Below are 14,892 nucleotides of genomic sequence, written 5' to 3'. Positions count from 1 at the left end.
GAGCCGATTAAATATAAGGTGTGGATGGATGTTAATTCTTAAGAGGTACTTGAAGAAAATTCTGTAAAAAATGGAAGTGTAAGCAAGTCAATTTTGTAAGGCCATTTCAAAAGAAAAAAGAATTTAAAACGATTGGAAACTCAGGAAATTTCGGTAAATGGGCGGACAGAAGGAATTTAAAAGATAATTTTGATTTTAGTAATTAGTTTGATGTTTTTTTATAATATATTACAATCTTGGATGATGTAAAAATGAGAGGCCGGATCGAAAGAAAGAATACATTGATTTACGTGCAAAATTTTATTATTGTGAATACCAAAAGGATATTTACGACAAATGAAAAGGCATTACAAATCCATATAATTTTACGCACACCAAAAAAAAAAAAGAAACAGAAGCGATTCACATTCTTTATGTGTTATGCGTATACGTGTAAGGTGCAATTCTGCTAGATGACAATGGACGAAATTACATATTTAATAATTGTAAGGTATATTCATCAATAGAAAAAATACAATATAATCAGCCACGTAGGAGCGAAGGAGTAACTTCCAAATTAGTATATTAGGAATATCTTCTTCATACATTTTTTTATGAATTTCAACCAAGCAAAAAAATGAATTTACCATTATTTTACTTCCGTTTCGAAGAAATTTGTCTATTTTGTTACTTAGAATTAATCTCACATTGTGGCAATGTTAACAAAACTTCCAGGCGGCTTCCATTTTTTGTTTTTAAATATAAGTTGTCTTCTCCCTAGATTCAAATAAGTCAATATTTTTAAATGATAATAAAATCTAGTACATGGATAAATTTGAAGGAAACTTTTATCAGGAAAAATATCATATATGAGTTTGTGTAATTTTGAAACCAGTATACAAAAAAAATGTATGTTTCTATAAAAACAGTTCACAAAAATGTTTTATTTTTAGATTTTCAGAATCCATTTATGACAGTAAAAGAACCAAGTAAAACGTACCATTAGTAACATATAAATTTTGTATCCTACGTGCTGAATAATAAAGAAGGCACAAAGATTTAAAAAGCACTTATATTTTGACTTCGTACAATGATACAATGCCCCATTGTATCATTGTACGAAGTCTTCCAAATTAGTAGGTTGTTTTTCCGAGAAAAACAACCACAAGTAGAGAATATCTAATATAAAATTTCGAGATTGATGTCGAAGTGTTGATTTTCGCTTTAGAAGATGTTATTATCGATGCGATTCAACAGTAATGATGTAATTTTAATACCAAAAAATACAAACAGGGACTGTCGGAGGCCTATCTTTAAAATTCATAAAATTGTTTCAAGGCCCTTGTCGAAAGCAAATAAGAATTTTTCTTTTTTGGATGGAGATACATTTTTTAGAGGTTTATGAAATTCAAGTGGGATCTTGTCGAAATTTAAGGCTTTACCAAAGCCCGGAGGAGTAGCCACCAGGAGGAACGCGATTACGCTGAACCTTATTGGACATGCTGCCGGTGCCAGGAGATATATCTGTCGACTTTTCAGAACCGCTGGAGTTTGCATTTCCACTTTCATTTTGCACTGGCATCGCATTATTCTGCTGGTCTGCTGCATATCCAGTTCCGGTTACCGGGTTACCATCTAAAGAAGAGAAAATAAATGTTAGCAAACCATTCTTTTGTATTCTCGCGATTACCAGGTGTATATTATTTAAATTAATCGATATCTAGAAAATCTAGAAATTAATTTCACAGTACTTTTCGATACGAATATGTACAAAAATGCTCGTCTAAAGGCACATCACTTAAGCTTCGGCTCGGCTTCACATCGTCTTCAAGTTGAGAGCATTCGAGTGAGCGAACCGCCCATTTGGCCTCGTTTATCAAATAATATTGTTCTTTACAAATGAAAATTTGTACCATTGGTTGCCATTTGCAGACATAGTATATACTACAATAAGAAATCACAAACCGAACTTTACCCAGAATGATATGCACATCCTGAGGAAACTGCTTTGGTGATCAAGGAGAGCATTGTGCTCACCAGTGAAAGCATTCTGCTAACCAATGTTGAGGATTTTGCTTACAGACATCGCGCAAGATGCGAAATAGACTATTTTCGATGTTTGTAAAGGGTGACCAATCGAGTTTTTTTACATGTTGTGTAAAGAAAATAATTTTTCAGTCTTTTTCGTTCTGAAAATAGATTTTTTGAAGGTATCTTGAAAAAGCGATTTAAGAAGCAACTAAAAAAGAGGAAATTTGCATATGAAATAAAACTACGGAAGGATAACCACTGCGAGCATTAATATTCTAATTACAAAACTGATTTCACACTGTCTAGAAATACACAATGTTAAGAGTGTAAAGTTCGTTCTGTAAAGTTAAGTATATCTGCTTGCAACAGTTTTACTTCCACAGACGATTCGTAGTCAAATTTACCACTTATTGCGTCTGTCGAAGCTCGCACTTCGCGCTCGGATATTTATTCTTTGCATTTGGAATGCTTGAAGAATATTTTATTAAAAAGATTTCTTTTAGACGATTTTTGACAGACATTTGTGAACAGGTTTTGTTAAATCTTTTTTTCTTCTTAACTTTGGTCGTTTCCCTACAAATTTTGCATTTTTTTGTTATCTCCAATGTTATTTTTCACTAATGAAACAAAAAGTACGCGTACAATCAAGAAGGAATTCTTAACGAATTTATTTATCTTGTTTGGGATCACAGTTTTTGTCAATTCATCTTTTTTCGTATTCTGCTTTCAAAAAGCAATGTTTTTCTTCTCTTGACTTTTTTATATCGTGCGTTTTTTGGACTAAAATTTTGATTTTCGATTGATTTGTAAAAATTTGAAAATGCTATAACTCTGAAAATTTTCTTTTTATCGAAAAACGTCATTTGGATAAATTGTATGGCATTCTGAGTACTATACACCTATCCTCAATCCAGAAGAAGTTTCATAAAATTGCCTAATGATACGGTTCATGGCATCTTATTCCATCTATTTCATAGTGTATCCGTAGAATCAGCAGCAGTACTTAAAAAATAGCAATTGAAAACCAAAATATGAAAACGGGAGGATGGAAGGTAGTTGTCGAGTGTGTCAAGATTATTGGCTGAAGGTCTCACTATGGTTTGGAGAGGATCATTATGAAGATTATCTCAAAAACCAAAATCACACCAGTAGACAGAGCTCCGTATTTGTCTTCGGAAAAAATGTAGGAGACAACTGGAAGTAGATGGCCCCCTTCCAGCCTGGATGTTATCCAAATAAGCTTTAAACGCACTAAAGGAGCGTCTGGTATATATTACACAGACGTTTGACGACGGAACAAACGGCTTTTGCCTTAATAAAAAGACCTTGGGCTTACAAAGCGAAAGTTAGAGGATTAAGTAACAAGAATGGATCAGGGAATTATTATAGTTTCGTAGACTACCAGGGAAGCAATATGTCAGAGGCGATATTAAATTTATTAGATTACCAAGGTTCTTTTTTAGAGAATTGGTAGAAATAAAGATTCAGAGCAGCATTTAGGAGGCTGGCGCCAACATATTGTTCAGCGTTCCTACCATTACACTCCTAGGACCCATCATCTAAAGAATAGCGAACTCTGATGGACTGCTGCTAAGATTAACTAAAAAGCAGAATTCAGTTTGAATTCTATTAGTAAGGAATTAGTAATACCATTTATATTTTTATCTTTAATGTTAATGACAATTGATTGTATTAAAAAATAAAATAAAGTTTTAAACTTTAATTAACAATCAAACAATATTGAGAGTTTATTTGACTTTTAATCGGTTAGAAATATCTAATGAAATCAAAACCAAGAAAGCTTCCATTTCAATCTATAATAAAAACTTATCTTTATATAATTTGTTTCCTTAAATGCAGTCACAGACATAATTTCTTTATTCCAAAAATTATTCTTAATGACATTGAAAATTTTTCTTCTTCTGAATATGCTCGATAATTTTAAGACACGACTTTCTCGTTTAAGGACAGAACTCATACTGACACTTCTGTTTTCCGCATGCAAGTGCAAGGTAGCGGGAATTGTTGATGCTAAGTGTTTCTGATATTTGTAGTGAAATTTCAGGTGAGTGAATTGTGGAAGTGTGTAGATGTATTCGTTCTTAAAAAATTGATTGAAAGATTGTGAGATGAACAAGGGGGTGAAGATATTTTTGAGGATTATGACAGAATTATGTAGATGTTGAGGTTAGGTTGGTTTGAGATTTGTGACGGGGTGAGAGGACTGGGTTGATCTATTTGTTAGTAGCAGGGTGGGAGAGACGGAGAAAGGCAAGATAGGTACCAGAACGCGACGACAGGTAGTGGGATGGTGGGGCAGAAGGCGGAAGCATTTGAATTGGATTCGTAACTAGCGGAACGAGTAACACCAAGGAAAAAAAGGATTTAGACCAGGAAGTTTTTAGCAGACCGAAAGGGGAGAACAAAGAAATTAAGACAAGGTAAAGTACAGCCGCAGGAAAGGCATAGTTTTGTAAAAAAAGGAAGAGAGTAGAAAGGGGGCTGAAGGAAACGGAGATGAAACTAAAGATCTGATGAAAGAAAAAATACTGAAAGAAATTCGCAAGCATTATGAAAGAAGTAATTGGGATATATGAAGACAAGCAATAGAAAAGGGGAGAGGAAATAAGGAAAGAAATTAGGTGGAAAATGGCCAAACTTTGGAAAGTAATTAAGAAATGGAAAGAAGCCGAGGAAAAATTAGAAAGGAGGATGCAGACATTGGAATAAAAACAAGAAAATAAGAAAGATACTAATAAAAAGGTAGAGGAAACGCAAGGTAAGATAAATAAAACAGAAAGCTCGAACCGGAAGTTTAAGGGGGGGGGGGTTGAATGGGAACATGGAAAAGGAAAGGCTGAGAGTAGTTGAACAAAGAATACAAAAGAAAGAGAGGGACCAAGCAAAAAGAAACATAGTGATAAAGGGTCTAAGAACAAAGGGGAGGAAACTGAAGTAAGGAGTGGAAGAAGTACTAAGAAGGATTGGTACTAAGGTAGAGATAGAGAAATTGGGAGTAAAGAAATGGAAACATAAGAGGGAAGTGATGACAGAGAAGAGGATGTTATATCCAATCTCGGAGAGAATAGAAGATGATCTGACATGGGAAAAAAGAAAGATGCTGTATAAGTTAAGGAAAATAGCGAAAGAGGAAAGAAAAAAGGGAAGAATGTGGGTTAAGTATGGGGGAATGCAGGTAGAAGGAGTATGGTGAAATTGGGATGAAGAAAGGGAAGAGATAGTAAGGAATGAGGAGCCGGGAAACTAAGAGAGAAAGGAACGAGAAATAGAAAGATAAGAAATAGTAAGAAGCAAAAAGAGACGAGAAACGAATGTAGGGAAGAATGGAAGAAATTTTACTGGAATATAGCAGGATTAGAAAGAAAGGATAGGAAGGTTATGAGAAATTTGAGACAGTTGGATGGGACAATAATGCTGGAGACGTGGCTAGATAAAAATGGATGGGAAAGAGTAAAGAAAAGGTTAGTAAGAGCTTACAAATGGCAAGTTCAAAATGCAAAGAGGAAGAATAAAAAGGGCAGAGCAATAGGAGGAATAGCGATGAGAGTAAGGAACGAATGTATAACAGAGAAAGATGAGAAACGAAGGAAAGAACAAAAAGAAGGATTAATATTAGAAGAGGAAAAGATGGGAGAGAAGTGGAAATTTATGTGATCGGTGATTTGCGGCAGAAAGCAGAGGAGATGCAAGAAATGATGGAAGAAAATAAAGAAGAGCTCAGGAGGAGAAATTAAAGACAGGACATTATAATGATTCGGATCACTTTCCCGTAATAGTAAAATTTTAGGGAGAAAAAAATAATAGTAATATGGATAAAAGGGGAGCAATAGGAAAAATAAACAGAGAATTAGAGTGTAGAAGCAAAAATGAAGTTAGTAAAGGGGGGGGGGGATAGAAGTAGATAGTTACTAGGAGTAGCAATTAAAAGTTAGGAAAGGGGTAAAATATGGTAGCGAAAGAGATGAGGAAGATGACATAACAAAGGAAGAAATAGTCAAGGTGTTCGGAATAATGAAAGATGGAAAGGCACCTGGTATAGATGAGATTTCAAATGACGTTTGGAAATATGGAGGGACGGAACTAAAGGAATGGGCATGGATAATGTGTAATCGAGCATGGAGAGGAGAGGGGTGGCCAGAGTTATGGAAAGAAGAAATAGTTTTACCAATAGTGAAGAAAGGCAAAAGAGAGGATGTTAAAGATTAGAGGGGTATGACGCTGATGACAGCATTGTGTAAAGTATATGTAACTGTTTTGTCGGAGAGTTCAAAGAAAGAAGTAGAAGAAAATAATAGCAATGTCCGTTGACTTAAAGTCGGCGTTTAACGGGAAGATGAAAGGAAATTAAGTTAGAAGAAGTAAAGGAGTTTGAATATTTGGAATATATCTTGCAAACGAATGGAAATCGTAGAGCTCGTATAATACAAAGGATAAAAAAGCAGCGGGGGTAATGGAACAGATATGGGGAATAGGAAAAAGAGGGTTAAAAAAATTGGAGAAGGAAAATGTGGTTATTTCATACCCTAGTATGGCTTATGTTCATAGTATGGTTATGGAGCAGACACATGGGGTACGAATGAAAGGAGAGATATTGAGCGTTTACAATAAAGCTATATAAAGTTAACACTAGGGGTAAACAGGAGGACGTCCGGATATATTGTGAGAGAAGAAGCGTAAAGGGATAAGTTAAGTTTTAAATTGGGAAAGAAAGCGTGAAACTTGGAGACGAAGCTGAGGGGGTGAAAGTGAGGGGAGTTGGCTAGAAAGTGTTTCATGGAGGTAGAAGAAAGGAGAAAGATTGCGACAGAATTAACGAAATGGGAACAAGAAAGGAGGGAGTTCTATAGTGCTAGAGATAATGAAGACGGGGCTTACGTAATTCATTAGCTGCCAGACGAAAATGTTGACATTTTTTAGAATTACACAGAAACGAATGTCTCCATCTTTAAAATTCAAACGAAAGTGAAACTCGCGGGGATAGAAAGAAATCTCTCTCCAATCGTTGGAATAACTAAAGCCAAAATGAAAGATTTGAAGAGTTTATTGAAATACCTCACAACAAAAGGACAAGCCTTTTTTAATGAATACTTTGCCTCGATAACGAGCAATAAAACCAAAGACGATTCGATTCTCTCTTCTGATGAAGAATAAACTATATACTTTACTTTAAAATACATCGAAAATTTAATAAAATGGATTTATATTCAGTAAACTTAATTTTTTGTATTTTTATTCAATAACAGATTTAGGTTTTATCAAATTTATAAGCCATACATTGGGGAGACACTTCGTGCCGTGAGGCTGTACGCTACGGAGCTTTTGATACGCATGAAAACTCCAGCGCTGATGTTCACTAAAATCATAACTACTCCTAAACTATTAAATATTCTGATATAAAACTTCCTAAAAAACTTCATTATACCTTTCTCCGAATTTTTTTCGTGAGAAGTATTTGCCTGCTTAAAATTCCCCCGCTAAACGAAACGCTGGAAATTACAAGTGTTCGATTCGCGCTGAGGTTCAGAAAAAAATTAATAACAATTTTTGAAAACAACGGTTTTCAATTCCTATCATATTGTAAATCGAAGGACATCTTAAAGCACATTCCCTGAAATTTTCATTAAAATTTTTCAAAAACTGGAGTACTGATCACGAGTTGAAGTGAAAAACGAATTAATATCAAGTTTTTCAAAAAAGTCAGTTTTTTGGTTTTATTTCGAAAACTAAAAACGTTACAACTTTTTTTCTGGAAGAAAAAAGATGCACGATAAAATTTCACGTCCAGATATGTCCTTCAAACATTTTTAATCCAAAATTTGTTTTGAAGCCTCCAGGGGACTATGATTTCGAACGAGAAAATTCTATACGCCCTTATACGATCCGGCCCCTCAATTATTCTCGAAATTTGTTAAATATAGAGTTTCCTGGTCTTCCGTTTCCTCTCACCATTTTCGTTAACATGAATGCACGTTTTATTTACTCTATCGCCCTTGTATAGGAGTGCGCGTTGGTCTTTCCCTACTACATGCCCCTTACTTTCTCTCATTTCTTCCTGTCTCATCATCCAGCTTGCCCCTTGTCCACTTCCATCCAAGATCTACCTTATCCTGTTATTCACATTCTCTCCACCCATTTCCTCCCCCGTACATCTCTCTAAAACATGTCCCTATGATTCTATTTCGTAATTACAGACTCTACATCTTCTTTCCTTTTCATCAATCCAGTACCTGCACTCTCTCATTCCTTCTCCCATCCTAAATCGTATAACGTGGTTCCAATGACTCTTTTTTACATTTCTTAAATATTCTGGCTCTCCTTCAGCCTTTACTACCTTATAGCACCTGTTATACTTAGATTCCACGATTTTTTTCCATCTTTCATCCCCCTCTTCAGCTATCAGCTCATCCTCTAACTCTTGCCATACTCTGACATCTGCTCTTATATCCCATCTTCCCCTCCTCTGTTATTTCTTTTCCTCCCACGTTGATCCTTCTGTGTTACCGTTATTCTCTTTATTTACTACTTCCCGTAGACAAGCTTGTGCTATCCTGCTTCCCTCCCCCCTTTTTAGCTTCTCAAAGTTCCATGCTCTCTTCATTTGTCGAATAACCAATTTTCCTCTACCTAATTTCTCCCTCAACATGTATCCTGGACAACTCCAGCTCATTCCCATTATCCATCTCAAGAATCTCTCCTACATACTTTCCACCCTCTTGTGCTCCTCCATCCTCAAATCTCCACTCCGTAACTTAGGACTGACCACACTAACGCATCAAACATCCACAGTCTCATATTCCAGTCATCCTTAAACCTTCTCTTCCCTATATCCCACACCGGCCCCATTTTTTTAGTCGCACATTCTATCCTTCTCCTTACCAGTAGTTCAACCCCGCCTTTCGACTCAAACCAGAAGCCTAGGTAACTAAATTCCTCGACCTGTTCCACTTTCTCCCCGTACATCTATCATGCATATTCTACTTTTGTCCTTCTCTTCCTAAAACACATCATCTTCGTCTTATTTACATTTAACGTTAAGGGCATGCGATACTCTGTCGAGTAGTCAATCGGGTACAGTTCCCCCGGCTTTTTTCCACAAAAATGAAAATGTTTAAAAAATGAATTCGGAGACGTTATAAAATATCATAACGGACGTCCCTGGACTCTTTTTTGAGGGATAATATCAAAAAAATTCATTGTCCTAAATAAAGTTTTTATGCATGTGCATTATTTTGAGGTTAGGGTCGCTTTTCAGCTCTGTCATTCGGATAATTTGGAAATTATTTTTGAAATAAACTTTTTTGATTGCCTACAAGCAAGTTTGGTTCCGGGACATTAGTTATTATGTTTATTCGTTAGTCCAAAGTTTTCGGTCAACAATATTGTGTAGTTTGGAAGTAACGCTCGGTTGAATTGTAACACACATAACCTCGAAATATACAAAAAAGCTGTTAGCAAAATCAAATTTTTTGGAATTAATCCACAAAAAAAGTGTATAGGGACGTCCGTGTTAGCATGTTCGCATCATTCCCAAGATTTTGAAGACAAAATATTTATGAATCTAGGAAAAAGGCCGGGGGAATTTATCACTGATAAAATAGATACTAATTCCTAAGCGCCATGCAAATTAATCAAATTTTGCAAAATTATTTTTTTTTTTTAATTAACCCCTTAACACATGCGTTTATATCTTTAATTCTCACTTACTCCTCAATAGGGTGGTTCAAAAAATTTTTTTCGAATTTTTATGCAAAACGCCCGGAAATTTGTTCGCATCCACAAAAAAATAAACGCATTTTTTTTTGTTTGAAAAAAAAAATATTTAGAGGTGGCGCAAGCCCCATGAAGTTTAACACGTATTTCCCATAAGAAAAAAAGACGTTTTTGTAAATTTTATTCAAAATCCTCAATATTAGGTGAATCGAGTTCGAAATTCCCCGCTTCTCTTCACAATTAGTCACAGAATGCGAATAAAATATTACTTTTCAAATATCACCCCCATAAGTCTGTTTTATAGGGTCCCAAAAAACCCCCATAAGTGAAAAAATTGAGTTTTCGAGTTTTTGGGGCTAATTATGTTTTTTTGCTGTTTTTTAACGCATATTGTTTCAAAAACATGAAATACTCCTTTATTCTGATAATTAGATGTTCAGTTAATTTGTTTAAACAATTTATTATAGTTTTTAGCAACTTTCTCTTAGAAAAGGGTTAGAAAGTCAAGGTTTTTTTTTTTTTAATTTTTCAACTTATTTTCAACTTTTCAGTTGAAACGAGGTAATAATCAATTAAAGTTAACAAAAATAATTGTTTAAACAATTTGTTATTAATTGTAACTTTATTTTCTTAGAATAATTCTACAAAGTTGCGGTTTTTTCCTTAAATTTTCAATTTTTTGTTCACTTTTCACTTAAAGTAAGTAATTATTTAATTCAATTGAGCAAAAATAATTGTTTAAACAAATTGTTAATGTTTATAGCTATTATCTTCTAGATTAATACTACATAGTTGCGGTTTTTTCCAAAAAATTTTAACTTTTCATCACTATTCAATTGGAGTTAAGTAATAATTAACTCATGTGAACAAAATAATTGTTTAAACAATTTATTATCATTGATAATAATATTTTCTTTGCTTAATGATAGAAAGTTGCGGTTTTTTCTGTAATATTCAACTTTTTGCCCACTTTTCACTAAAAGTAAGTTAATATTTAATTTAATTTAACAAAAATAATTGTTTAAACAAATTGTTAATTTTTATAGTTTTCTTCTTCTAGATTAATACTACATAGTTGCGGTTTTTCACGCATACCGATTGTTTTCATGTATATATTTTTTCATATAGATTTTTTCACGCAATCTGCGTTCGATATCTAACCGCTCAGCCATAGCTATCTACGCCAGATGTTTGCAGTCGAACTCAGAGAGGAAAACTGACTCAAAATCTTCACAGATGGTGAAAATTATTTACAAAGCAAGGCAATGTTTCCTGAACTCAGGTATAAACCCATTCCCCAGGTATAACATGCAAAAGGTACAGTAACAAGTTTTCGGACAATTGCTGCATCTTTGAATCTATAGAGATACGCGCACCTCACTAAAGTCTCTTAGTCTCAGAGATTGTTTAAAATATTATTCTCTCTAATGTTTATTTATTATTTGTTCACAGCTAAAAAGGTAAAGCAAAGTTAAACATTTTAGAAAAAACTACAACTTTCTAGCACTTATCTAAGAGAAAATGGTTATAAAGAATAATTAATGGTTTAAATAAGAATCTTTGTTGACTCGAATTAATTATTACCTCACCATGTGAAAAGTGGAAAAAAGCTTAAGAATTTAGAAGAAACCGCAACTTTTTAGCACTAATCTAAGAGAAGATAGCCATACACGATAATAATTTGTTTATACAATTATTTTTGTTAAATTAAATTAAATATTAACTTACTTTTAGTGAAAAGTGGGCAAAAAGTTAAATATTTCAGAAAAATCCGCAACTTTCGATCATTAAGCAAAGAAAATAAAGTTACAATTAATAACAAATTGTTTAAACAATTATTTTTGTTAACTTTAATTGTTTATTACCTCGTTTTAACTGAAAAGTTGAAAAAAAGTTAAAAAATTTTTAAAAAAAACCTTGACTTTCTAACCCTTTTCTAAGAGAAAGTTGCTAAAAACTATAATAAATTGTTTAAACAAATTAACTGAACATCTAATTATCAGAATAAAGGAGTATTTCATGTATTTGAAACAATATGCGTTAAAAAACAGCAAAAAAATCATAATTAGCCCCAAAAACTCGAAAACCCCATTTTTTCACTTATGGGGGTTTTTTGGGACCCTATAAAACAGACTTATGGGGTGATATTTGAAAAGTAATATTTTATTCGCATTCTGTGACTAATTGTGAAGAGAAGCGGGTAATTTCGAACTCGATTCACCTAATATTGAGAATTCTGAATAAAATTTACAAAAACGTCTTTTTTTCTTATGGGAAATACGTGTTAAACTTCATGGAAGTTGCGCCACCTTTAAATATTTTTTTTCAAAAGCAAAAATACGTTTATTTTTTGTGGATTCAAACAAATTTCCAGGAGTTTTGCATAAACATTAAAAAACATTTCTAATGCATTTTTGGACCACCCTATTCCTCAAACACTCTCATTATAAAACTCATCCTTCTCCTAGTAAGACTATATCGTCGGCATACGCTAAGGAATATACCTTGCTATTTCTCAGAACCGTTCCCCTTTTTTCTTTCTTCTCTAGTTTCTCATCTAGATCTGCCAACAAGAGACTGAATAGTAGTGGATTCAGTGGGCACCCTTGCTTTGAGTCCCCTTCCACTCCAAAAAACCTCCCCTTGTTTCCCAACCCTAGCCCTTATCTTAGTCCCTTCGAATATCTCCTTTATCCTCTTGACCAACCCTTCATCTACCCCCTCTCTTTCATAACCTGCCGTAATACCTTTCTGTTTACCGAGTCAAACTCCGTTTTTAAATCTACAAACAAAGCCACTAGTTTTCCTTTCTTCCTCCCTAAGTTTCTATTCACTAAATAATTCAGTACGTAGCTGTGGTCTACTGTTCCCATCCCTTTTCTGAAGCCCGTCTGATTATGTGGAATGATCCCTTTCTCTTCCACTTTCCTTTCTAATCTCTTTCTGAGTATCTCCGTATATATTTTATAGCCCACCGACATAAGTGTGATTCCCCTATATTCCACCACCTTATTTCCCTATCCTTTTTTAATTATCGGTACCACCAATCCTGTCCTCCATTCTTTAGGCCATCCTTCTCTTCTCCAAACCTTGTTGCATAACTCCCACATTTCCTTTCTCACCTCTTCCCCTCCAAACCTCAAAGCTTCGTTCTCAATATTGTCCTCTCCTGTTGCTTTGTTTCTTTTAAGCCTCACTATCGCTCTATTCATTTCCTCCCTAGTTATCCCGTTATCACTATTACCTTCCTCATTTCACCTAATACTTTATTTTCTACACCTTACAACAGTCGCCTAAAGTACAAGGTCCACTCATCCATCTCGATTTCCTCATTGATGCCCTTCCTTCCCCCTCGTTCCCTAATGATCACCTACCACTCCCTCCCTTCCCTGGTCGCTTTTTCCACCTCTTCATTATACCTACATTTCTCTAACTGCCTTTTATCATTTAACAATCTTTCATGATCTCTCTTTCTCCTATTATATTCCTGTTTCCCTATCTCCAATTTTTTTCCACTTTTTTACATTTTCTTTCATTCTATCTTTACTCTCCTTACATTCTGCATCCCACCATTCCCTATTCATTCCCTCCTCCTTCTTACCTGGCCTTACTTCTTCTTTTATCCTTTCTGTTAGTTCTTTTATCTTTTCAAGGCGCATGTCCACGTCTTCCCCTTCCAATTCTCAAATATCCTCATTCTCCATTCTTTCTTTAAATTCTCTCGATTTATCCTCCCCCACCTACCCATTTTTACTTTCCTTTCGCCAGTTCTTTCCTTTTTTTCGCTACGCCGCACAGTGGTCTGAAATAGGAATTTACTGTTCATAATCGCCCACAGGTCGTATTTCTTAACCGATTAAATTTTTTTTTTTTTAGAAATGCTCAACAATTAATTTTTAAGACAATTGTGGTACGCTTTTTAAAAAATTTTTTCATAGAGAAACAATTTATAAATAAATATAGTGACAAAATTGACCATTTTAGCTTTGTGAATTTTTATCTCAAGAAGAAATACAGATAGAAACTCACTATCAGCCGGAATTACTGCACATGCATTCATAGAACATAATTAATTTTAATCATATTTAACTTAATTATTATAAACCATTTCTATAAACAAATTCTTTATAAACGAGTTTTTCTCATAGCTGAATTGATTTTTCTGAACAAAAGTGATTGACAATTGTCTTTAAAGCCATTTAAATACTTTACGCTTAATCAAACATAAACAATATAGATTGTTTATAACAATTTAGTTAAACAAGTCTCCTAATAGGCCGTTTCCTCGTGGAAAAAAATGTTTTTTTCTTCAATAATTATTAGATTGACATTTATTGCGGTGACTAACCAACGAAATTAAATAAAGAATAATTGATATGATTGTTATAAACAATTTTTATAATAAAACTATGGTTTATTTTTTTTACATGCAAAAAGGACGGGTTTCCACTGAAATTATCCGGCAATAAACTAACAGTGATTCCAAAATTGGATATGGGACATTAAATAATAATTTGCGTAATTGTTCATAACAATTTCTGTAACAAACTATCCATAGCAATAACGCTTTACTTCGATTTTTAGAAGTTACCTATCTTTCATTTGTTTTATGCAACTTCCTGAAAAATAAGTGAGGAACAAGTGAAAATAAGGTGCAATAACGCTGTACTTTTGTATTCAGAAGTCACTTATCTTTCATTTATTTTGTACGTAACGTCATAAAGAAACAAATGAAGAACAAGTGACTCTCAACTAAAAAGTACAGTTCCAGTTTCACCGCTAAGTGAGTATCTCTCGTCACTCTAATAATTATTGAAGAAAAAAAAATTTTTTTCTACGAGGAAACGGCCGATTAGGAGACTTATTTAATTAAAATGTTATAAACAATCTATATTGTTTATGTTTGATGAAGCTTAAAGTATATAAATGGCTTTAAAGACAATTGTGAATCACTTTTGTTCAGAAAAATACATTCAGTTATGAGAAAACTTGGTTTATAAAGAATTTGTTTATAGAAATGTTTATAAAAACAATAGTTGTTAAATCATGCTAATTTTTTTGTTACAAATTATGACTTATGAAAAATATTAGCAACTAGCGTGAAATAAACGATTTTTTCTATAATAAAAAACACTAATAAGAATTTGTTTA

General features: G+C 33.7%; 1 protein-coding gene across 3 annotated transcripts in view; it reads right to left on the bottom strand.

The window, feature by feature from the left end:
- Window positions 1-288: 288 nt before the first annotated feature.
- The window catches only part of LOC117177652 (microtubule-associated protein Jupiter), a 197,632-nt gene continuing 183,028 nt past the window's right edge, over window positions 289-14,892 (bottom strand). For 2 of the 3 annotated variants that reach the window (XM_033368453.1, XM_033368451.1), the window contains exon 3: window positions 289-1,614. In XM_033368453.1, coding sequence (XP_033224344.1) covers window positions 1,418-1,614 — 197 coding nt within the window. In that variant the 3' untranslated portion in view covers window positions 289-1,417. The remainder of the gene's footprint in view (window positions 1,615-14,892) is intronic. The other variant, XM_033368452.1, reaches the window with a different exon arrangement.

The sequence above is a fragment of the Belonocnema kinseyi genome, chromosome 8 (genome assembly GCF_010883055.1).
Source record: "Belonocnema kinseyi isolate 2016_QV_RU_SX_M_011 chromosome 8, B_treatae_v1, whole genome shotgun sequence".
Taxonomy (NCBI): Eukaryota; Metazoa; Arthropoda; class Insecta; order Hymenoptera; family Cynipidae; genus Belonocnema; species Belonocnema kinseyi.
This window is presented reverse-complemented; position numbering and strand designations above follow the sequence as displayed.